At 43.5% G+C, this 26113-nt stretch overlaps 1 protein-coding gene across 2 annotated transcripts in view; it reads left to right on the top strand.

Annotated features, from left to right (window-relative positions):
• The window catches only part of LOC111975853 (inactive N-acetylated-alpha-linked acidic dipeptidase-like protein 2), a 310771-nt gene that overhangs the window by 185420 nt on the left and 99238 nt on the right, over positions 1–26113 (top strand). The window contains exon 6 of one of the 2 annotated variants that reach the window (XM_024004505.2): positions 25369–25512. The exons of the other annotated variant lie outside the window; for it this stretch is intronic. Coding sequence (XP_023860273.1) covers positions 25369–25512 — 144 coding nt within the window. The remainder of the gene's footprint in view (positions 1–25368; positions 25513–26113) is intronic. 2 annotated transcript variants of the gene reach the window in all.

Raw genomic sequence — 26113 nt, forward strand, 5'->3', positions numbered from 1 at the left:
AGCATTGGTGACTGCAACTGTGCTGTTAGATTGTCAGTTCGTAAATTCAGAGCATTTCGCTCTCGGAGCGTTCAGAGCGCACACTGACGCTCTGGCCGAGGAGTAGGGTAGATCCGAACATTCTGACCTCACAATGGCAGTCAAGCACCCAAGCTAACTGGCTAACATTGGCTACCTTGCTAGCTACTTCCAGACTCAAATGAGAGAACAGCTCACTGAACATTACTCACCCTAGCAGAGCGTGGGTTAGGCTGTTTTCATGTTATCCAGAGCGTTGGTGACTGTAACTGTGCTGCTGGCAACAATTTATTATGCTTTTTTGCCAGACGTTTACTGACACCGGCCATATTCAACGGGTGTTGAGCATTCGTATATTCATTGGTTATTCTGCACTCTCAGACTATCTGCCAATCTCAGACTATAGTATTTTGTTAAGACATATAGCTAGCTAGGTAGCTAGCTAGGGAAACAATGAACCATAATCCCAACTCATGACGTTACTACCCTGCAATGAATCTGCAGATAGCTAACCAACCAGTTTCAATGTTAGCTAGCTAACATTAGGCTATAACTAGTCAAGCAAATGGCTCTGAGATATGAATAATAAGATCATAAACGTAACGTTAGCTAGCGAGCCAGCCAGCTAACGTTAGCTAGCTAACAGTACACTTTAACTTGATGAAAATGAAAAACTTTGTCAAAATTAGAAATGTGTAATATCTGAAAATGTAGCTAGCTAGACTATCTTACCCGTATACATCATGGATAGACACATCTTCCTGTCAAATGCCATGGTTGCCCTTAGTTTGAAGATGTAATCTGGAGACAGGTGTTTTCACCATCTCCTTAGCTATCATATCGCTAATTCCACTGTATTCAAAACTTGGTCCTCCAGAAAGTGGAGAGCAAACACTTAATGCAGTTTTACTAAGCATATATACAGTGGGGAGAACAAGTATTTGATTACACTGCCGATTTTGCAGGTTTTCCTACTTACAAAGCATGTAGAGGTCTGTAATTTTTATCATAGGTACACTTCAACTGTGAGAGGCGGAATCTAAAAAAAATCCAGAAGATCACATTGTATGATTTTTAAGTAATTAATTAGCATTTTATTGCATGACATAAGTATTGATACATCAGAAAAGCAGAACTTAATAATTTGGTACAGAAAACTTTGTTTGCAATTACAGAGATCATACGTTTCCTGTAGTTCTTGACCAGGTTTGCACACACTGCAGCAGGGATTTTGGCCCACTCCTCCATACAGACCTTCTCAGATCCTTCAGGTTTTTTATTGCTATGTTTGCGTTAATTATGACTTTGTTTGCTCAGAATGTTCGTGCAATCATTTCCTACAACCGACAAGAAGAGGACGAAAGGGGGACTCCAAGCTAGGCTAAAAAAGCTACCTTGCTAGCTACTTCCAGACTCAAATGAGAGAACAGCTCACTGAACATTACTCACCCTAGCAGAGCTGGTTAGGCTGTTATGTTATCCAAAGCATTGGTGACTGCAACTGTGCTGTTAGATTGTCAGTTCGTAAATTCAGAGCATTTCGCTCTCGGAGCGTTCAGAGCGCACACTGGACGCTCTGGCCGAGGAGTAGGGTAGATCCGAACATTCTGACCTCACAATGGCAGTCAAGCACCCAAGCTAACTGGCTAACATTGGCTACCTTGCTAGCTACTTCCAGACTCAAATGAGAGAACAGCTCACTGAACATTACTCACCCTAGCAGAGCTGGGTTAGGCTGTTTTCATGTTTCCAGAGCGTTGGTGACTGTAACTGTGCTGCTGGCAACTCCATTTATTTTGCTTTTTTGCCAGACGTTTAACTGAACCGGCCATATTCAACGGGTGTTGAGCATTCGTATATTCATTGGTTATTCTGCACTCTCTCAGACTATCTGCCAATCTCAGACTATAGTATTTTGTTAAGACATATAGCTAGCTAGGTAGCTAGCTAGGGAAACAATGAACCATAATCCCAACTCATGACGTTACTACCCTGCATGAAATCTGCAGATAGCTAACCAACCAGGTTCAATGTTAGCTAGCTAACATTAGGCTATAACTAGTCAAGCAATGGCTCTGAGATATGAATAATAAGATCTAACGTAACGTTTAGCTAGCGAGCCAGCCAGCTAACGTACTAGCTAGCTAACAGTACACTTTAACTTGAAATGAAAAGACTTATGTCAAAATTAGAAATGTGTAATATCTGAAAATGTAGCTAGCTAGACTATCTTACCGTATACATCATGGATAGACACATCTCCTGTCAAATGCCATGGTTGCCCTTAGTTTGAAGATGTAATCTGGAGACAGGTGTTTCACCATCTCCTTAGCTATCATACGCTAATTCCACTGATTTCAAAACTTGGTCCTCCAGAAGTGAGAGCAACACTTATGCAGTTTTACTAAGCAATATATACCAGTGGGAGAACAAGTATTTGATACACTGCCGATTTTGCAGGTTTTCCTACTTACAAAGCATGTAGAGGTCTGTTTTTATCATAGGTACACTTCAACTGTGAGAGGCGGAATCTAAAAAAATCCAGAAGATCACATTGTATGATTTTTAAGTAATTAATTAGCATTTTATTGCATGACATAAGTATTTGATACATCAGAAAAGCAGAACTTAAAATTTGGTACAGAAAACTTTGTTTGCAATTACAGAGATCATACGTTTCCTGTAGTTCTTGACCAGGTTTGCACACACTGCAGCAGGGATTTTGGCCCACTCCTCCATACAGACCTTCTCCAGATCCTTCAGGTTTTTTATTGCTATGTTTGCGTTAATTATGACTTTGTTTGCTCAGAATGTTCGTGCAATCATTTCCTACAACCGACAAGAAGAGGACGAAAGGGGGACTCCAAGCTAGGCTAAAAAGACCGGCTACATGGCCTCCTCTTCCTAGTATCATGATGGCTAATGTCCAATCGCTGGAAAATAAATTAGTTGAGCTAAGCTTCAATCGCAGAGCGACATCAGGGAATGTTGTGTCTTTGTTTATTCAACCAGACGTCTTTCCCAATTTCTGTATTGAACGGCGGCTTCTGGTAAGAGTAGTGGGGAGTGGACGCCACCTGGAAAGAGGAGACAGAGGGCTGTGAGACAGAGGTTTAATCCTTGATACATGAAAAGTGGGATGTACACGGAGGGTGCGGGGCAACAGAAGACGAACAGCAGAGGGTCTAAAGATCTTAGAGATGGGGAAAGGTACGATATAACGAAAGTTTGTGGGATTCCACCCGGAGGGACAGATCCCGAGTGGACAGCCATACCCTCTGCCCGAGATGATAACGAGGAGCTGGGGTCCGGTGGTGGTCCGCTTGTAGTTGATACCTGGAGGTGGCTCAGAGAAGACCAGTGGCTGATAACCCATCGAACACTCAAAAGGCGAGAGACCAGTGGCTGAGCAGGGGATGGTGTTGCGTGACATTCTACCCACACGAGTTGCTGGCTCCAGGTGGTGGGGTTGGCAGAGACGAGGCAACGAAGAGTCGTCTCCAGGTCCTGATTAGCTTGCTCCGACTGGCCGTTAAACTGGGGGTGAAACCCGGAGAACAGGCTGGCCGACAACCCAATGAGTGTGCAGAACACCTTCCAGAACCGGGATGAAAACCAGGACCTGGAACACAGCAGGAGTGTTGGTCTGACCGAATGCCATCACCAGTTATTCATAGTGTCCGCTAGCAGTGTTGAAGGCTGTCTACCACTCGTCAGCTTCCCGTATCCGCACCAGATGGTAGGCTTTCTGTAGGTCCAACTTAGAGAAAATGGTGGTCCCCTGGAGCGGCTCAAAAGCCGAGGTGATGAGTGGTAGCGGGTAATGGTTCTTAACCGTGATGTCATTGAGGCCCTGGAAGTCGATGCACGGGTTCAGGGTTTTGTCCCTCTTCTACACAAGGAAGAACCCTGCGCCGGTGGGGAGGCAGAAGGACGGATACACCCTGCAGCCAGCGAGTCCTCGATGTACATCTCCATAGCCTGGGTCTCCGGACTCAACAGTGAATACAGCTGTCCCCGGGGTGGTGTAGTTCCCTGGGAGAAAGTCAATCCCACAGTCATAGGGTCGATGTGGAGGAAGCAAAGTTGCCCGGGCCTTGCTGAAAACCTCCCGGAGGTCCTGGTATGGCGAAGAGGTCCGAAGCTTCTTCCGAGCCCACAGGAAGACGTCCTGGGGCAGACTGTGCCGACTTTAAACAATGGCCGTGGCAGAACGGTTTCCAGCCCATGATAGCACCAGCAGTCCAGTTGATAAGGGGATTGTGTTGCTAGAGCCAAGACAACCCCAATACCACGGGAACCTGAGGAGACTTAATGAGCATGAACTGCATAGACTCCCTGTGGTTCCCTGACACTTGCAGGTTGATAGTAGTAGTAATGTGGGTGACTCTGTCTACAGAGCGCCCATCCAGCGCCCTAACGTCCATGGGAATGGAAAGGGGATGAGTGGGGATGCCCAGCTCTGACACCAGGGTAGTGTCCATGAAACTCTCATCACCCACAGTTTCAATGAGAACCCGGAGAGATTTCGACTGGTTGCCCCACAGCAGGATGGCATGGAGAGGGGTGCGAGTAAGGGGAGAAGGAAAGTTATCTGTATGGTCCACCAGAGTACTCATACCAACTGATGAGCCTGGTGTTTTAAAACCTGTTATGGCTGCAGCCCGACACCGGTACACCTATGACAACATCCAGCTCAAGTGCAGGGCGCGAAATTCAAAATCTATTTTTTTTTTTATATTTAACTTTCACACATTAACAAGTCCATACAGCATATGAAAGGTACACATCTTGTGAATCAAGCCAACATGTTCCGATTTTAAAATGTTTTACAGGGAAGACAAAATATGTAAATCTAGTTAGCTAACCACGTAGCAAAAGACACCACTTTTTTTACTCCATCAGTTTTTTTACTCCATCATAGCTATCACAAATTCGACACAAATAAAAGATATATATAGCCACTAACAAGAAACAACTTCATAAGATGACAGTCTGATTAAATATTTTATTGTATAGCATGTTTTTTTAGAAAAATGTGCATATTTTCAGGTATAAATCATAAATTACATTTCAGCTACAATCAGAAATTGCACCGAAAGCAGCCATCAACATTTACAGACACCAACGTCAAATACCTAATTACTCATGCATAAAAACATTTTCTGAAAATACATACTGTGCAGCAATTGAAAGACAGGCATCTTGTTGATTCCAGACAATATTTTCGATTTATTAAATGTTTTTACAGCGAAACAAAAATGCTAGCGGCTATATTAGCATAGCCACAATAGCCAGAAACACTTGGCGCCCACGAACCAGTTTCACATGCACATGACAGCATATATGAAATCACATCATAAATTGGGTCTTACTTTTGCTGATCTTTCATCAATGTTGATCAAGGTGTCCTTTGTCAGATGAGTCGTTGTTTTGGATTCAGAATGGCAACTTTCCCTCTTCATTTAGCATGGGTACTAGTCGAGTGGCACGGATCTCTCCAACGTAAAAAAAGTCAGAGTAACGGAACACGGCAAAAACTCCCGAAAAAATTCAAATAATCTGATTAAACTATATTGAAAAAACATACATTACGATGATATGGTCACATTTATCAAATAAAATCCGAGCCGGAGATAGTTGTCGTCCGAAACGGCAGCAAAACAGAACGCAATCTCACTTCCAAGTCGCGCGCTTCAGAGTTCCGGAATGGGAATCGGTCACGTCAAGAATAACTTTTATTCCACCTCAGAACAAGATGCAACACAAAATTTCTTCTCTCACATCCTCTTGACACCCAGAGGAAGGCGTATGATAGTGTGAGGTCCCCTACGTATCATGACCATGTATAGGCAGAACGTTGAAGAGAGCATAGATTTCTGACATTCTACTTCCTGGTCAGGGAAAGTGCTGCCAAATGACTTCTGTTCCACTCAGAGAAAAAATTCAAACGGTTTTAGAAACTAGAGATTGTTTTCTATCCAATAGTAATAATAATATGCATATTGTACGAGCAAGAATTGAGTACGAGGCCGTTTGAAATGGGCACCTTTTATCTGGCTACTCAATACTTTCCCTGCAGCCATAACAGGTTAATGGACAGGTAGACACGTAATGACCGGTAGTCCCACAATACAGACAACTCTTGGTGCGTAAACGTTCTGCTGGAGATAGCCTAGCTCTGCCGAGTTGCATCGGCTCTGGAAGAGGCAAGTCGGCAGACCTCGGAGACTCTCGGGGGAACTTAGATGCCGGGGACTTCTGGGATTCCTTGGTGGCGAGGTAGGATCCTTGGGAGAGCGAGTGGGACCGGAATCATAATTCCTCTCCCTACTACCGCCCATCAATCTGGATGTTCAAGACGATGAGCGAGTCGAGATCCGTAATCAGCTCCCGGGCTGCAAGCTCATCTTGAACCTCCTCCAATAATCCATTGTAACTGAGATGCTGGGAGTCGAGACGCAGGTGCAGGTGAAACATTTAATAAAACAACAAACATGGAACGAGACAACATAACGGTAACATTTACGCATAAACACAGGAATAATACTGACTGGGGAAAGAACCTAAGGGAGTGTCAGATATAGGGGTGGTAAGTGAGGTAATGGAGCTCAGGTGTGCCTCATGATGACGTGCAGGTGTGCGTAATGATTGATGCCAGGTGTGCGTAATGATGGATCCCAGGACCGGTCGTTAGTATACCGGCGATGTCGAACGCCAGCGGGGGGGAGCGGAAGTAGACGTGACAGTACCCCCCCAATGAGTGGCTTCAGCCACATGACGATGAGGGACCAGAGGGACGGCAATCACAGATGATGTTGTGATCCAGAATGTCATCCACCGGAACCCAACACTGCTCCTCTGGACAATACCCCTCCCAGTCTACCAGGTACTGGAGCCAACCCCCATGGTGTCGGGAGTCCAGTAGAGATCTGACAGCGGAGGGGTGTCGGGGTGTTGTGGGGGACAGCATCAGCTAGGGGACCAGGAACCACCAGCCTGAAAAGGGAGACATGAAAATAAGCTGAGATACGGTTGTCACTGGGAAGCTGTAAGCTATAAGTCACCTCGTTCACCCTCCGGAGAACCTTGAACGGCCCCACAAACCGGGGGCTCAGCTTTTGTAGGGCAGGCAGAGTGAGAGTTTCCTGGTAGAGAGCCAGACACAATCCCCAGGTTGGTACACGGGAGTCCCACTGCGGTGGGGGTCTGCCTGCTTCTTTTGACGGTGGACAGCGAGCTGGAGTCTCACTTGAGCATCGCTCCACACTTCTTCTGTGCGCCTGAACCACTCATCAACTGCAGGAGCTTTGGTCTGGCCCGGGATCCACGGAGCCAGGGCAGGCTGAAAACCCAGAACACACTGGATGGGGGTCAACCCAGTGGAGGAGTGATGTAGTGTGTTCTGGGCGTACTGTAGTGTGTTCTGGGCGAAGGAATCGAGCACACTCTCCCTCCCGGTCCTGACAGTGACTCCTCAGGAACCTCCCCAGCTCCTGGTTCATCCTTTCCACCTACCCGTTGGACTGAGGCCTATACCCGGAAGAGAGGCTGACCTTGACCCCAAGCTTCTCCATAAAGGCTATCCATGCCCGTGATGTGAATTGGGGGACACGGTCGGAGACGATGTCCTCCGGAAGGCCATAATGCCAGCAGACCTGCTGGAATAGTGCCTCGGCAACCTGGAGAGCAGTAGGGAGACTAGAACGAGGGATTAAACGACAGGATTTTGACAATCTATCCACAACCACCAAAATGGTGGTGAAACCGTCAGAGGAGGGGAGATCAGTAACAAAGTCAATGGCTAGATTGGACCAGGGATGCTGAGGCACGGGAAGGGGAAGAAGTTTCCCTGCTGGAGCGTTCCGGGGGAATTGGTTTGGGCACATACGGAACAGGATTTGATGTAGCGATTGACATCCTTCGCCAAGGTGGGCCACCAGTACTTCTCAGAGATGGATTGGGTAGTGTGAGAAATACCTGGATGTGCAACGACGACAGCTGTGTGTGCCCAGGCCAGCAGCCGATCCCTTATCCCCGTGGAAGAGTAGATGCACTTGGGAGGACAGTTAGTGGGTGTAAGCTCCCTCTCCAGAGCCTGGCGAATGTCCACATCTACGTCCCAGACCACAGGAGCTACGACTCGGGAGGATGGGATTATAGGGTGCATTCTGGACAGGACTCTCTCCCGAATTGTGTAGACGGGACAGGGCATTGGCCTTTTTTTAACCTGGGCGATAGGTCAGCGTGAAGTCGAACCTTGTGAAGAAAAGGGCCCACCTTGCTTGGCGRGGATTCAGCCTCCTCGCTGTCCATATGTACTCCAGGTTCCGATGGTCGGTGAAGATGACAAATGGTTCCTTGTCGCCTTCCAGCCAGTGTCTCCACTCCTCTAATGCCAACTTCACCGCCAGGAGCTCTCGATCACCGACGGCGTAATTCCTCTCTACAGGGGACAGTTTCTTTGAGTAATATGCACATGGATACAATTTCTGTGGATTACCCTATCGTTGAGACAGAACTGCCCCACGCCCACCTCTGAAGCATCCACCTCTACCACAAAGGATATCGTGGGATCTGGGGCGGAGGTGGGGTGGAGGTAAAACATCCCTTGAGTAGACGAAAGGCCTCGTTGGCTGCTGGGCTTCGCACCAACCTACGGGGACCACCCTTGAGGTGAGAGGTGAGAGGGGCGGCGACGGAGCTGAAGTTCCTGATGAAACGGCGGTAGAAGTTGGCAAACCCCAAAAACCATTGTGACCCCTTTATGGTAGTTGGGACTGGCCGTGACCTGATCGCATCTACCTTCTTGCCGTCCTACCTCACTACCGGCAGGCTGATTTGGTAGCCTAAGAACGAGACAGCTTTCTGATGAAATTGTCACTTCTCAGCCTTGACAAACAGGTGGTTAGCCAGGAGYTGTTCCATTACTGCTCCAAAGTGAGTGATGTGATCCTTCAGGGTAGCCGAGTAGACCAGGATGGCATCGATATACACGACCACCTGGTGTCCGGGCACACCCCTGAAGACCTCGTTAACAAATGCCTGGAACACTGAAGGAGCATTGGCTAAGCCAAATGGCATCACCAAGTACTCGTAGTGGCTAGACATCGTGCTAAACGCAGTGTTCCATTCATCCCCCTCCTGGATGCGGATGAGATTGTATGCACTCCGCAGGTCCAGTTTGGTAAAGAACCGGACCCCGCTGAGCTGTTCAATGGCTGCCGGTACCAACGGGAGAGGGTAACGGTACTTTGTGGTGAGTCCTCTGCAATCAATACATCGATGTAACCCTCCATCCTTCTTGGCCACAAAGAAGAAACCAGCTAACGCAGGAGAAGTGGACGTGCGGATGAAACCTTGTTGGAGCGCCTCTTGGATGTAATCCTCCATTGCCTGGGTTTTAGTCACCGAGAGAGGGTAGATGAGTCTGCACGGAGGCGCAGACCCTGCCCACAGGTCGATGGCACAGTCCCAGGGGCGATAAGGAGGAAGACTGGTGGCGCGGGTCTTGGAGAATACCTCCCGCAGGTCCTGGTTTATCTCCGGAATGTTGGGCTGAAGGGCAACCACAGGACTCTCAACCAACGTGGAACCACAGGGGATGGGAAAGCGGGTCCTCCGGCAATCGGGTGACCAGTCTGTGATTCTCATCCTCGATCCTTCCATAAGACCTTGAAGTAACTTCTTGTGTCTTCCAATGGTGGCTCCTTGAGAGGAGACGGCGTTGCGGAGCTGGTCCGAGTCTGCTGGGTCAGTCATGGCCAGTTTGTACTATCAGACCTCAGGATAAGACCCAGAGGCAGACAGTTCGAACAGATGTTAATTAACAAAACAGGGGGCAGAAAGACGACAGGTCAAGGGCAGGCAGAGGGCGGTAAATCCAGGGCAGAGTCAGAAAGGTCCTGAACGGCAGTCAGGAGGCTTGCAAGCCGAAGGTCACCATCCCATCCATGAAACACGGGGGTGGCAGCATCATGTTGTGGGGGTGCTTTGCTGCAGGAGGGACTGGTGCACTTCACAAAATAGATGTCATCATGAGCGAGGAAAATTATGTGGATATATTGAAGCAACATCTCAAGACATCAGTCAGGAAGTTAAAGCTTGGTCGCAAATGGGTCTTCCAAATGACCCCAAGTAGCCGTTCAAAGTTGTGGCAAAATGGCTTAAGGACAACAAAGTCAAGGCCTACAAACCTGACTCAGTTACACCAGCTCTGTCAGGAGGAAAGGGCCAAAATTCACCCAAATTATTGTGGGAAGCTTGTGGAAGGTTACCCGAAATGTTTGACCCAAGTTAAACAATTTAAAGGCAATGCTACCAAATACTAATTGAGTGTATGTAAACTTCTGACCCACTGGGAATGTGATGAAAGAAATAAAAGCTGAAATAAATCATTCTCTCTACTATTATTCTGACATTTCACATTCTTATAATAAAGTGTTGATCCTAACTGACCTAAGACAGGGAATTTTTACTAGGATTAAATGTCAGGAATCGTGAAAAACTGGGTTTATATGTATTTGGCTAAGGTTGTATGTAAACTTCCGACTTCAACTGTATACTGCTGCTACTGTCTATTATCTATCCTGTTGCCTAGTCACTCTACTCCTACCTATATGTACATAGCTACCTCAATTACCTCTTACCCCTGCACATTGACTCGGTACTGTTACTTCCAGTATATAGCCATGTTATTGTTATTCGTTATACTCTGTGTATTTATTCCTTGTGTCACTATAATATATATATATTTTTTATCTTTATCTGCTTTGAAAAATGACCCGGAAGTAAGTTATTCACTGTTAGTCCACATCAGTTGTTTACAAAGCATGTAACAAATAAGATTCAATTTGATTAGCCAGTAAGAATTCTCTGTAAAGAGTGAATACTCACAAAGCCGCCGGCCCAGATGGCATCCCTGGCTGCGTCCTCAGAGTGTGTGCCTACCAGCTGGCGGGTGTCTTCTCGGACATCTTCAGCCTTTCCCAGGCTGTAGTCCCCACCTGCTTCAAGGAGACCACCATCGTCCCAGTGCCCAAGAAAAACAAGGTGACATGCTCAAATGACTATTGCTCTGTCACATTCACCCCGGGCATCATGAAGTGCTTCGAGAGGCTGGTCATTTGAGCATCAATGCCAGCATGCCAAGCACACTGGACCCACTCCAATTTGCCTGCTGCTCGAACAGATCCATTGAAGATTCCATTTCCATCGCTATTCACAAGGCAGTAACACATCTCAACAAGAGGAACACCTATGTGAGAATGCTATTCATTGACTAATGTTCAGCATTCAACGCTATTCGACACCAAGCTCAGAGTCCTGTGTCTGGACACCACTTTCTGCAACTGGATCCTGGACTTCCTGATAGACAAAGCACAGGCTGTGAGAATTGGCAACAACACCTCCTACACGCTGACTCTTAACACAGGGGCCCCCCAGGGGTGTATCTTCAGCCCCCTGCTGTACTCTCTGTTCACCCACGACTGCGTGGCTTTGGACGACACCACAGTTGTAGGCCTGATAACCAACAACGCAAGTCAACCTGTAGGGAGGAGGAAAGTGAACTGTCATTGTTGTGCCAGGACAACAACCTCTCCCTCAACATCAGTAAAGCAAATTAGTTGATTGTTAACTTCAGGAAGCAGAGGAGGGAACATGCCCCGATCCACATCAACGGAACTGCAGTAGAGAAAGTCGGCAGTTTTATGTTCCTCTGTGTCCAATTCACCAAGGAATTAACATGGACCAACAACACCACCACTCTTGTCAAGAGGGCACAACAGCGGCTGATTAAATTCAACATGCCACCCCAGGTCCTCTTCATATACTACCGCTGCACCATCGAGAGCGTCCCGACTGGCTGCATCACGGCCTGGTAAGGGAATTTCTCCGTCCATGACCGCAAGGCCCTCCAGCGGGTGGTTTAGATGGCTCTGCACATCACTGGAACCGTGCTCCCACCCATTCAGGACATCTACTTGAAACCTGAGGAAGGCCCACAGCATCATCAAGGACCCCACACAACCAACCCACGAGCTGTTCTCTCCCTTAACGTTGGGCAGACGGTTTCAGAGCATGAGGTCTGATACCAACAGGCTCAGATACAGTTTCTTTCTACAAGCACTTGAACTGGAACGACCACCTGCTCTGATTCTCCGTACCTTAGCACACATGCACTCAATCATGTACATACACCCACATAGACATACACACACAAACAAAAACACACACACACACACACAAACTTAAATAAAATCATCTTTGAGAACTAACAATCTCCAAAATAAAAATTAGACAGTCAGAGAGACTTTGAAATTCCAAGAATGTCATGGCATGGAGCCCCTATTGATTCTGTTATAATGTTTGAGTCACTCAGCATAAGAACAAGGCAAAAGCCATATGGCAAACTGTGTAGAGATGCAGCAAATTAGCTTTAAAACAAAAAATTCTCTCAGACCTAGGAAGAATGTGTATATAGTCGTGGCCAAAAGTTTTGAGAATGACACAAATATTAATTTCCACAAAGTTTGCTGCTTCAGTGTCTTTAGATATTTTTGTGAGATGTTACTATGGAATGCTGAAGTATAATTACAAGCATTTCATAAGTGTCAAAGGCTTTTATTGACAATTACATGAAGTTGATGCAAAGAGTCAATATTTGCAGTGTTGACCCTTATTTTTCAAGACCTCTGAAATCCGCCCTGGCATGCTGTCAATTAACTTCTGGGCCACATCCTGACTGATGGCAGCCCATTCTTGCATAATCAATGCTTGGAGTTTGTCCAGAATTGTTGTTTTTTGTTTGTCCACCCGCCTCTTGAGGATTGCCACAAGTTCTCAATGGGATTAAGGTCTGGGGAGTTTCCTGGCCATGGACCCAAAATATCGATGTTTTGTTCCCCGAGCCATTTAGTTATCACTTTTGCCTTATGGCAAGGTGCTCCATCATGCTGGAAAAGCCATTGTTCGTCACCAAACTGTCCCTGGATGGTTGGGAGAAGTTGCTCTCGGAGGATGTGTGGTACCATTCTTTATTCTGGCTGTGTTCTTAGGCAAATTGTGAGTGAGCCCACTCCCTTGGCTGAGAAGCAACCCCAACATGAATTGTTCAGGATGCTTTACTGTTGGCATGACACAGGACTGATGGTAGTGCTCACCTTGTCTTCTCCGGACAGCTTTTTTCCGGATACCCCAAAAAATCGGAGAAAGGGGATTCATCAGAGAAAATGACTTTACCCCAGTCCTCAGCACGTCCAATCCCCTGTACCTTTTGCAGATTATCAGTCTGTCCCTGATGTTTTTCCTGGAGAGAAGTAGCTTCTTTGCTGCCCTTCTTGACACCAGGCCATCCTCCAAAAGTCTTCGCCTCACTGTGCATGCAGATGCACTCACACCTGCCTGCTGCCATTCCTGAGCAAGCTCTGTACTGGTGGTGCCCTGATCCGCAGCTGAATCAACTTTAGGAGACGGTCCTGGCTGCTTGCTGGACTTTCTTGGGCGCCCTGAAACCTTCTTCACAACATTAAACCGCCTCTCCTTGAAGTTCTGATGATCCGATAATGGTTGATTTAGGTGCTGTGAAGCCCTTTTTGTCAAAGCAATGATGACGGCACGTGTTTCCTTGCAGGAAACCATGGTTGACAGAGGAAGAACAATGATTCCAAGCACCACCCTCCTTTTGAAGCTTCAGTCTGTTATTCAAACTCAATCAGCATGACAGAGTGATTCTCCAGCCTTGTCCTCGTCAACACTCACACCTGTGTTAACGAGAGAATCACTGACATGATGTCAGCTGGTCCTTTTTTTGGCAGGGCTGAAATGCAGTGGAAATGTTTTGGGGGATTCAGTTTCATTTGCATGGCAAAGAGGGACTTTGCAATTAATTGCAATTCATCTGATCACTCTTCATAACATTCTGGAGTATATGCAAATTGCCATCATACCAACTGAGCAGCAGACTTTGTGAAAATTAATATTTGTGTCATTCTCAAAACGTTTGGCCACGACTGTAATTGCAAGGACAACGACTGTAATTGTCGTTCAACAGAAATTCTACTCTCAGCCCCCCTGACAAATGTGTAGAATTGCAGGAAACGAACTTTAAAACAGCAAAGTATTTGTCTCTGTTACCAAAAGGAGGGCCTCTAACGCCCACTACCCCCCCCCCCCCCTTCCTGAGACATTTAAATGCATTCTTTCTCCTTCTCTCTGCTTTGATCACTCCTGGGGCTCTGATGTATTCCGCCCATTTCTTTACAGGGACTGCTAGGACCTCATTCTGCCTTCATCACAGTGAATGGCCAGTAAGTGGGGTTTTTAAAGTGTGTACTTGTTTGGCATGTGGCTAATGAGCCTGTGTGTTTCCTGTGCGCTGGGCTGGCTTTCCACTTTAGAGACACACAGGTACTGAGGCAAGGGCCAATGTTAAATKCTTTTCCCTGTCATCTACATTTTCACGTGTCCTCTTATTTTCATAAGGCTAATGAACACATTAACAGATGTACATCTTTAAATTGTCAAAATGCTCATTGACAACATCTGTCTGAATTTTGGGCAATGTACTTATTTCATCACATTTGAATGCTGCCACTTGCAAGGATTCTGAGACTATTAATTGACATCAAGGGCCCTGGCATTGTTGAGGCATCTTTCATGACTGTTTGGTTTATCGTAGAGGTTGTTGGCAGTATTGATCCTCGCTGGAGTAGTCCTTGCTTTAGTGAACATCTTTGGAGAGATGGTTATGTGGGTTTGACCTACACACTAGTCAACCTCATCTACAGCTTATTAATACTCTACTCTGTCTGACCATTGTCTCAATCCTGAAGTATGTTACTGCTGTGGTCTTTCTGTATGTTTTACAAATATATTCTGGTCTGTGTATGTTATCACTTAGATACATGGAGGGTCAGAATAGGACAACTGTCCATGTAGACTTTTATGAGGAATACTTTTAGATTGAGCACAGTATTTCCTGTTGTATTCATGAAATGCTCAAGAGGTATTGAGACTGCATAGTATATTCGTGAGAAAGTGTATTGATAGAGACTGGAAAGAAAGAGAAGAAGCATATGACCGTGTCCAAAATGTGTTGCAGTAAGTAACAGATATCAACATACTAGGCTCATCCATACTGAGAATGCCTCATCTGATGCGCAATTGTACACGTGGTTCTCGAAAGATGATTATCTTCTTAAGTAGTGTGTAGCAAATTCTACTAGATGAAAAGCCAAAATGAGTATGACATCATGGCATTTGATGCATCCTACATTTTAGAAATTTGACATTGAAGGGTTCAGTAAAATGTGTGTAGGCTTCTACTAGAGTCTGTACATGGCACGATCATATACTGTACTAACAACGACCTGTATTAATTGGGTAATTATTAACTATGAACTTTAKTAATCAACTAATAACCAAGCTGATGATGTCTTAAACACATATTTGTTTAATATTTTGTCCCAACTTATTAAGGTAGGGTTCAGACTAGAAAATGAAGGAGGAAAAGTGTAATTAGAGACATGAGGGGTGGGGGAAAGATAGATGGCCGGTAAAATGACTGGTGTTTTTTTTCCCACTGAGATAAAATACCACTCACACATTCCTTCACTTGCTTCCCAAGATGATTATTTGAATGCTTCTTTCTGAAATGTATCTCTTCCAGACATTCCCAGACACCTGCAATCTTGTTTTCGCCTCTGTTCAACATCATTCATGTTTTTGCAGCACGCACATGCACTTGTTCTGTATTAACAAATCAAGTATCAATCTGGTAAGTCAGCTGAGGGAGGAGCTCTTTGGGCCTCACCGGATTTAAAGTTTATAAAAAAAAGTGTGATAGCTTACTGATTTGAGAATAATATGTTTCCGTATGCTAAAGTATGCTGTACTAATGAATAAAGGCTTGCTGTCCTAAAGAAGACGTTCTCGTATTCTTTGAGTCCGTCTACTCCTCGACAAACAATAAAAAGTCTTATTTTCGCATACCTAAAATAGTTACTATTTAGAAGTACGGGTATTCGGACATGGCCTACGTCTTAGATGAGCCTCAAGCAGATGGGTTTCATGAAGAGGGTTCTTAAGCATCCTATATTATGCAGTATTTGTAATGTGTCAACTATAAACATGGAAATCAAACTGTTGATAATAATGAATGAAGGATGCCCACCCCTCCATATCAAAGATACTGAACACATGAAAGACACTTTGACTGAAAAGGTGAGCTGGAATAGAAAACAAATCTGAAAACCAAAGGCCACTGAACAATTTCCATAAAAGAAGGATTGTGTTCATGCAAATTAATTCCAGACCTTTGGTACCTGCTTATTTGGAAATAATTCTGCTTAATTAGGCTTACAGTAGGAAAGCAAACCTCTTGGGAATAAAGAAAATGTCAAACATTGTAAACAAGTAGCAAACATTTTGTTGTGCTTATAATCTGTGCAATAGATCACATTAGGTCTTAATTACATTAGATCTGAATAACCCAAAAGTTGAAACAACTCATGCACCTTTGCAATAGATCATTTGTAGTCTATCCCTAGAAGATCATAACGCAAAACCCAATACACAATGCAATTGCCTTGTGTGGTACAGTATTGTACAGTTTGATATTACATACTGTAGTATGGAATTTGGTTTACAGTCATGCAGTGCATATTATTATTTCATACAGTGCCTTGCACTAGTTGTGACTGAGGGGTGAATGTAGCACCATTGGTATCAATAAAGCCACACGTCCACACCAGGAAGACCAGCCACTGTCAATAGCCACTTAGTATTGATTTCACATGTAATGAAGTGGAGATGCAGGCGGGCCTCACCAATAACCAACCAAACTATCCAAGCGTTTTACAGATGAGGCATGGCTACACATACAGAGCTCCTGGTATAATTATTATATAGAAGTCCTAGAGCCCATTCCAGAAGAAATCATCACATAATGTCTATGTTTATTTAATTTATTTGCCACATAGCTGCATTTCGTATGATTTTAGTACAGTGGAATTGGACATACGGTATGTAATGCAATATGTAATCCATTCAATTATTCTGCACAACCATGTACCACAATATCTCATGCCTTGGAAGTGCAAATGAGAAATCCACACACCAGCTTACCCAATACAGCTGTAGGTTCTGTTTCTCAGGGCTAGTACTGACAGCAGCTAGCCGGCAGTGTATCAGGTATGGATGTGTCAGTGTGTTTGGTCTGCTTGTCTGCCTTGGGAAGTCATCCTGTTGTAAAGTAGAAATGTACCCAGTGATCTCAGCTCCATTCCCTCAGTCTCGTGGTTGGATCAATACAGCCACTCTGCTCTTGCTTGTGATATTGATGGAGATCAGAGGGTGTGATGCACAACTGACATCCTCACAGGATTCAAAAGAGAATGGATTGACTGCCCAATGTAAGGGCCATGTGGGGTTTGTTGGAGGCACAGTTAACAATATGTACAGGTTGATCATGGGTTACAGAAGGTCTTCTGAAATGCAGAGCAAAATATTGATAGACTGCTAGTTAATTATGGATTGAAAAAGACAGAACACCTAAGTAATGTTGGTATGATGTTTAATGAATATTATTTCAATTTTGAGCAAAGCACAAAAGTATTGTCTAAATTGGCTAGCCGCTAGTTACATGATCTACTGAAAGTTCTTTATCCTCTTTACAACCCTGTGTTGATGAAACGCTAAGAATGAGTATGTACTAACATGACTGCCTTTCTTATCTCCTTTTACATTTGAGTCATTTAGCAGACACTCTTATCCAGAGTGACTTACAGGAGCAATTAGGGTTAAGTGCCTTACTCAAGGGCACATGGACAGATTTTTCACATAATCGGCTTGGGGATTCGAGCATACGAACTTTCGGTTACTGGTCCAATGCACTTAGCCACTGGGCTACCTCCCACCCCATTCTCTTCTTTTATCTTATCTTTCTGTGTACACKACTTTCTGTCTAAATATTTGATACTATTCACTCTTTAAAACTAGAGTACCTTTCTCCAGAAAACGCTGCTGAAAAAAAGCCAAAGGAAAACTAAATGGCTTCTCTCAAAGCTGAAAGATTAGTGCAACATGGATCCCGTAACCGTTGCATGCGGTGCACGTCTCAACATGGCAGGAAGAGAGATACTGTATATATTTTTCACCTGGACCATTCATCATTCCTATTGGTGAGATTGCTTCTAGACCAGTGTGAGAGCCAAAGCCCAAATGAGATAATAAACGATTGCTATAGGAGGGAAGAGAGAAGCCTGGTCTCACCGTACGTTTCCTTACTGCAGGCTGGCTTGGGGCGTGCCACAGTTGACTTACTTCCTTGCCACAGTCACCAGGGGCATGCTGCTTGCCCTCAAGGAAACTTACAGCACTCTGTGTAAAAGGAAGGCCAAGAAGGTCCTCAAGGACCTCAGCCAACTTAGTCACAGTCTTTTCACTCTGCTACCATCTAGTAGAAAAAGACAGAACAGGTGCATCAAAGCCGGGACCGAAAGACTGAAAAAGAGCTGCTATCTCCAGGCCATCAAATTGTTGAACAGCCATCACGCCATTCCCTGTAGCAAGTGAGAGTAGTAAGTAGTACTTCTGTAGTAAGAAACAAAGATAGACTCACACACACACAGCTCATACACATGCAGACTCAGTACACACATATACACACACACACATGCATACGGCCATACTCACAAACATACACACACACACACACACAAACACATACAGCAATGCTGCAACACGTCTACATTAATGTGGATGCTACCATGAATACGGGTAGTCCTGAATTGATCGTGAATTATGATGAGTGAGAAAATTACAGACGCACAAATATCATACACCCCCAAAATGCTAACCTCCCCTGTTATTGTAATGGTGAGATGTTCGCATCTTGGGGGTATAATATTTCTCACTCCTCATTATTTACAATAAAAGTGACTCCAAAATAATCTGAAACACAACCAAAACAAACAGTAAATGCATCCAACAAGTGTGTGGGGTCACAAGGTTGATGTAATCATTGCGTGCTAGGAATATGGGACCAAATACTAAACTTTTGACTACTTTAATACACATGGACAGTGCATTTGGAAAGTATTCAGACCGCTTGACTTTTTTCACATTTTGTTACGTTACAGCCTTATTCTTAAATTGATTAAATCGTTTTTTCCCTTATCAATCTACACAATACCTCATAATGACAAAGCAAAAAGAGTTGATTTCTTTTCTCACAAAAAAATGAAAAATTAAACATCACATTTACGTAAGTATTCAGACACTTTACTCAGTACTTTGTTGAAGCACCTTTGGCAGCGATTACAGCCTTGAGTATTCTTGGGTATGACGCTACAAGCTTGGCACACCTGTATTTGGGGAGTTTCTCCTACTCTTCTCTGCAGATCCTCCCATCTCCACAGAGGAACTCTGGAGCTCTGTCAGGGTGACCATCAGGTTCTTGGTCACCTCCCTGAGCAATTAAAACATTAATTTAATACATTTTAGAATAAGGCTGTAATGTAACAAAACGTAGAAAAAGTCAACACTTTCCGAATGCACTGTAAGTGAATTTTTCCCAATACTTTTGGTCCCCTAAAATGTGGGGACTATGTACAAAAAGTGCTGTATATACTTTTTGCTGTTCAAAACGGTTCACCCAATATGGATGAAAATACCCTCAAATTAAAGCTGACCGTCTGCACTGATAGTACTTTTAACAGTTCAAATCGAAAGTGGGTGAGTACAGATCCAAAACAACAAATGATGTGTCACTGTCCCAATACTTTTGTAGCTCACTGTATATACTGTAAAGACATTACAGTATATATGTCACGACTTCCGCTGAAGTTGGTCTCTCTCCTTGTTCGGGCGGCGTTTGGTGATCGAAGTCACCGACCATTCTCTAGCCATCGCTGATCCTCTTTTCATTTTCCTTTGGTTTTGTCTTGTCTTCCATCACACCTGGTTCCAATCCCATCAATTACATGTTGTGTATTTAACCCTCTGTTCCCCCTCATGTCCTTGTCGGTGATTGTTTGTTTTAAGTGCTTGTGCACGTTTGTCCTGGTTTGCTTTGGGTTATGTACCCATTTATTTTATTATTCTGTTATCCGGTGGGTTTTGTTAGTAAACTGCACCGTCAGAAACACAGTTAATTCTCTCCTGTGTCTGACTTCTCTGCCGCAAGTTCACACCCCTTACAATATACATCTTTTATACTGTTTTTCACACTGTGTATTCATATACTGTATTCGTCATATAGCTCATTCTAATATATCTACTACTGTATATTACATTTTTGTTACACTGTTTATACACACCGTATATTCATATACTTGATTCTTATTTATYTACTGGATTCTTGACATAGCTAATATATCTACTGCTGTACATATCATTCTCACTATATATTTTTTTGTTTATAGACACATAGATTGCATTTGGATTATTGATACAGTGTTATTTGGGTTGCTAACTGGCATTCGTGATTTCTTGTTTTTTTGTTTTTGATTATTATTTGTGAACTTCTTTGACATTTTTACTGCAGTCTTAGAGCTAGTAACACACGCAATTCGCTGCACCCTCTATAACATCTGCTAACCTGTGTACGTGTACCAATGAACTTGATTTGATTTTATATTTGATTTTATAGTGAGTCCAAACATTTCTATTGAGCTCAGCCATGGCCTCAGAGAGCCAAAAATCTAATTATCATATTTAATGATAGATAATGAATCTTGTTCTCAAGTGCCCATAAGTCACTCTTCCTGACCAAATAGGATATGTCAGTGTTAAGGGCCCAAATAGACTCAAATCACCATTTGTTAATATTCACATTCAGATGTTAAAGTTGTAATTAGCAAGAATAATCACTTCACACTGCAGGTAACCTTGAAGTCTGTCCTGCTGTGAACAATTTCCATTGAGAGACCAACTCATTATCTAGCATTGTGACCGTCAATGAGTCAACTCTTCAGAGATAATGCAGAGGGAGCCATTTTAATTCCATTCAGATAAATGTTCAAATAATTATATTTTGTTTGAGAGAAAAATTATGGATTGAAAACACAATCGGCAGGAATAGTGTGGTGTTGAAGAGGCCAGTTTGCTACATTGTTATTCGAGTATGACTGTTGCTATCACCCCAGCCGGGCGCCGGCAGTGGAAAATGTAACCCTGCAAAATAAATGTGTTACTAAAGCAGGATTAGGCTCACAGTTTGCCTGTTTTAATGAGGCTGAATCAATGGAGCATTTCGCCCATCTAAATCCCCATTGGTTTGCAGAAACCATTACTTCCAACTTAAAATCCACCAGCCTATTAGCGGGTCGCCTGCAAGCCCCAATCAGAGGTAGAGAGAGGTAGAGAGAGAGAGAGAGAGAGAGAGAGATCTTCAGCTACCCTCACTGTCCTTCTCTCCTCTCCTTCACTTTCCATTTGGAGCCTCAGTTGCCTGCCTTCCCGCCACACTCTCCTGTCCTGCTTTAAAGCTAATTTTACCATCGGGTGGAGAGAAGTGGAGAGAAGATTTGACCGTATTAAAGCTGATTCTCTGTAAATTCTACACATTTTGCCATTTGGCTGAGACAAAATGTTTCAGTTTTAAAGCTAATTTCCTTCAATTATACACATTTATCCATGGCTTGTGCCATGTTCTTATGTTATTGGAGTGACTCAAACATTATAAAACAAATCGATAGGGCCCACGCCATGACAAAAATAGTCTTAAATGCATAATTTTCTGAATTTTAGATTCTCATGGAATCTAAACATAAAACTAAACATTTTGTTTATTTTGATGATAGTTATCAAAGATGATCTTCTTTTAATATATATGACTTCATTATTTTTTCTATATACTTTATACAGTACCAGTCAAAAGTTTGGACACAGCTACTCGTTCAAGGGTTTTTCTTTATTTGTTACTATTTTCTACAATGTAGAATAATAGTGAAGACATCAAAACTATGAAATAAAACATATGGAATCATGTAGTAACCAAAAACGTGTTAAAACTTTTTTGGGATAGGGGGCAGCATTTTCACTTTTGGATGAATAGCGTGCTCAGAGTGAACTGCCTCCTACTCTGTCCCAGATGCTAATATATGCATATTAGTAATACTATTGGATAGAAAACACTCTGAAGTTTCTAAAACTGTTTGAATGATGTCTGTGAGTATAACAGAACTCATATGGCAGGCGAAAACCTGAGAAAAATCCAACCAGGAAGTGGGATATCTGAGGTTGATCGATTTTCAACTCACTCCCTATTGAATGGACAGTAGGATATGGATCTCGTCCTACGGCTTCCACTAGATGTCAACAGTCTGTAGAACCTTCAATGAGGCTTCTACTGTGATGTGGAGCCGGATGGGAGCTGTTTGAGTCAGTGGTCTGGCAGAGAGCCAGGTCCTGGTCATGCGCATTTCACATGATAGCGACTTGCGTTCCATTGCTTCTCTACAGACAAAGGAATTCTCTAGTTGGAACGTTATTGAATATTTATGATAACAACATCCTAAAGATTGATTCTATACTTAGTTTGACAAGTTGCTATACTTAGTTTGACAAGTTTCTTCGACCTGTATTACAACTTTTTGAAGTTTTCATCCGATGTTCGGCTGGACCTGCACGAGCGTTTGGATATGTGTACTAAACGTGCTAACAAAAGTAGCTACTTGGACATAAATAATGAACATTATCGAACAAAACAACAATTTATTGTGGAACTACGATTCCTGGGAGTGCATTCTGATGAAGATCATCAAAGGTAAGGGAATATATATAATGTAATTTCGGATTTTTGTTGACTTCAACATGTCATTATTTTTTTTTTTCTGAGCGCCATCTCAGATTATTGCATGGTTTCTTTTTCCGTAAAGTTTTTTTGAAATCTGACACAGCGGTTGCATTAAGAACAAGTGTCAATCTTTAATTCTATGTAAAACATGTATCTTTCATCAAAGTTTATGATGAGTATTTATGTTATTTGACGTGGCTCTCTGCAATTTCTCCGGATTGCATTTTGGAGGCATTTCTGAACATGGCGCCAATGTAAACTGAGGTTTTTGGATATAAATATTAACTTTATCGAACAAAACATATATGTATTGTGTAAAATGAAGTCCTATGAGTGTCATCTGATGAAGATCATCAAATGTTAGTGATTAATTTTATCTCTTTCTGCTTTTTTTGACTCCTATCTTTGGCTGGAAAAATGGCTGTGTGTTTTTTTGACTTGGTGGTGATCTAACATAATCATATGTTGTGCTTTCGCTGTAAAGCATTTTTGAAATCGGACACGATGCGTAGATTAACAAGATGTTTATCTTCTATTTGCTGTATTGGACTTGTTAATGTGTGAAAGTTACATATTTCAAAAAAATATTTTAGAATTTCCCGCGCTGCCTTTTCAGCGGACTGTTGTTGAGGGGTTCCGCTAGCGGAACGCATGTCCTAGACAGGTTAAACAAATCAAAACATATTTTATACTTGAGATTCTTCAAAGTAGCCACCCTTTGCCTTGATGACAGCTTTGCACACTGTTGGCATTCTCTCAACCAGCTTCATGATGTAGTCACCTTGAATGCATTACATTCAACAGGTGGGCCATGTTAAAAGTTAATTGAATGCGTTTGAGCCAATCAGTTGTGTTGTGACAAGGTAGGGGTGGTGTACAGAAGATTGCCCTATCTGGTAAAAGACCAAGTCCATATTATGACAAGGACAGCTCAAAAAAGCAAAGAGAAACGACATCGTTACTTTAAGACATGAAGGTCAGTCAATTCTGAACATTTCAAGAACTTTGAAAGTTTCTTCAAGTGCAGTCGCAAAAACCATCAAGCGCTATGAAGAAACTCGCTCTCATGAGGACCGCCACAGGAAAGGAAGACCCAGAGTTACCTCTGCTGCAGAGGATAAATGTCACCTTAGTTGTGGGTAGTTGACTTTGTTAGTGGCCTGTATAGCCCTAGTAAGCTTCACGTTCGTTTTTGTTGTTTCTTGTTTTTGTTGGCGACATTTAAAATAAAGTGAAATGTATGCTTACCACGCTGCACCTTGGTCCGGTCGTTTCCACCCTGACGACGATCGTGACAATACGTTCATTAGAGTTAACTGCAACTCATAAATTGCAGCCCAAATAACTGCTTCACAGAGTTCAAGTAACATACATCTCAACATCAATTGTTCAGAGGAGACTGCATGAATCAGGCCTTCATGGTCAAAATAATTGCTGCAAAGAAACCACTACTAAAGGACACCAATAATAAGAAGAGACTTGCTTGGGCCAAGAATCACGAGCAATGGACATTTGACGGGTGGAAATCTGTCCTTTGGTCTGATGAGGCCAAATGTTAGATTTTTGGTTCCAACCGCCATGTCTTTGTGTGATACAGAGTAGGTGAACGGATGATCTCCGCATGTGTAGTTCCCACCATGAAGCYTGTAGGAGGAGGTGTGATGGTGTGTTCGTGCTTTGCAGGTGACACTGTCTGTGATTTATTTAGAATTCAAGGCACACTTAACCAGCATGGCTACTACAGCATTCTGCAGCGATACACCATTCCCATCTGGTTTGTGCTTAGTGGGGCTAGCTTTTTTTCCCCTTCACTATTGTCACGCCCTGACCTTAGATATCTCTGTTTTTCTTAATATTTTGGTTAGGTCAGGGTGTGACTAGGGTGGGTATGCTAGTTTGTATATCTAGGGTTTTTGTATGTCTAGGGGTGTTGTATGTCTAGGGGGTTTGTATGTCTATGTTGGCCTGATATGGTTCCCAATCAGAGACAGATGTTTATCGTTGTCTCTGATTGGGGATCATATTTAGGTAGCCATTTTCCTCATTTGTGTTGTGGGATCTTGTCTACGTATAGTTATCTTTGTGCACATCAGTAGCGTCACGTTTCGTTTGTGCTTTTGTTGTTTTTGTTTAAGTGAGTTTCTCTTTATTAAAATTATGTGGAACTCTATGCACGCTGCGCCTTGGTCTCATCTTTACGACAATCGTGACAACTATTATACTACAATGTAGAAAATAAGAAAAATAAAGAAAAACCCTTGAATGAGTAGGTGTGTCCAAACCTTTGACTGGTACTGTATATGCTTATTCATTTAAGTTTAAACGCCCCAAAAAAATCCAACCCCAAAGTTATTTTTAAAGAATAAATAAATCATAACAATATTTGTTTTACTACTTCGACTAAGGTGGTCCAAAAAAAAKCACTTAGGTGACCCGCCGACGACCTTTCCAACAGACTGACCTTGTTAGTGTAGGGGGAGGTTTATGAGTGTGAAGCTCATACAGCCAGAACAGATCTTAAGCCAGTGTTCCTGTGTTATTCATTGCAGTGGGGAGTTACAGGGAGGAGCGGCCCAACCTGACGTCTCTGCTGGTCCAGCCAATCTCTGCCTCCCTAGCCAAAAGGCTGCTCAACATCCAGTCTGTGGGACTGGGGAGTCCCTGTACCCCTCTGGCCATGCCTGCTGCCTCAGGTACAGTAGTCCCTCTCAGTCTCAACCCAGTCTAAAAAGCATGTACTGCATGTACCTCCTACTCTAGCCCATTTCCAGTGCTATGAGGGGATGCCCCTAATGTTCCTAGTTGCATATCCTCAGAGAAACACTCAAGAGTCCCTGTCTGGATGGACAGGAGGAGGATAAATGTGTCAGGTGCAGTAGGAGTTCTTCTCCCGGTCATTACATTAATCATCTATTATGATATAATGAGCCATTGAGCTCAAGAAGGAGACACAGCCAAGCTATTAGAAAACATTGGCCGGCCCTTCATTCCAATTGCAGGAGTAGCTAGGTATGTGGCGAGCAAATTATGTTCTCTGATATACGTTCCGTGGAGGGAAGAGGGAATACACTGCAGAGTGGGTCGTTATGGCCCTGTGAATTACAGCGATCCTCAACGTGATCTCATGGTTACGCTCGTCTTGATAATATATATGTTCCAAGACCATTACAGTTGTCAATCAGCCTCACTCATGCTATAACCCTGGGATTTAGCTGAATCCATAAGTGGATGACTAGCGGAGTGCATTAAAGTGCCCAGGCACCTCAGAGGTTACATTTAAGGAATCTGGTCCAT

The sequence above is a fragment of the Salvelinus sp. IW2-2015 genome, linkage group LG16, assembly GCF_002910315.2.
Source record: "Salvelinus sp. IW2-2015 linkage group LG16, ASM291031v2, whole genome shotgun sequence".
NCBI classification, from domain to species: Eukaryota; Metazoa; Chordata; class Actinopteri; order Salmoniformes; family Salmonidae; genus Salvelinus; species Salvelinus sp. IW2-2015.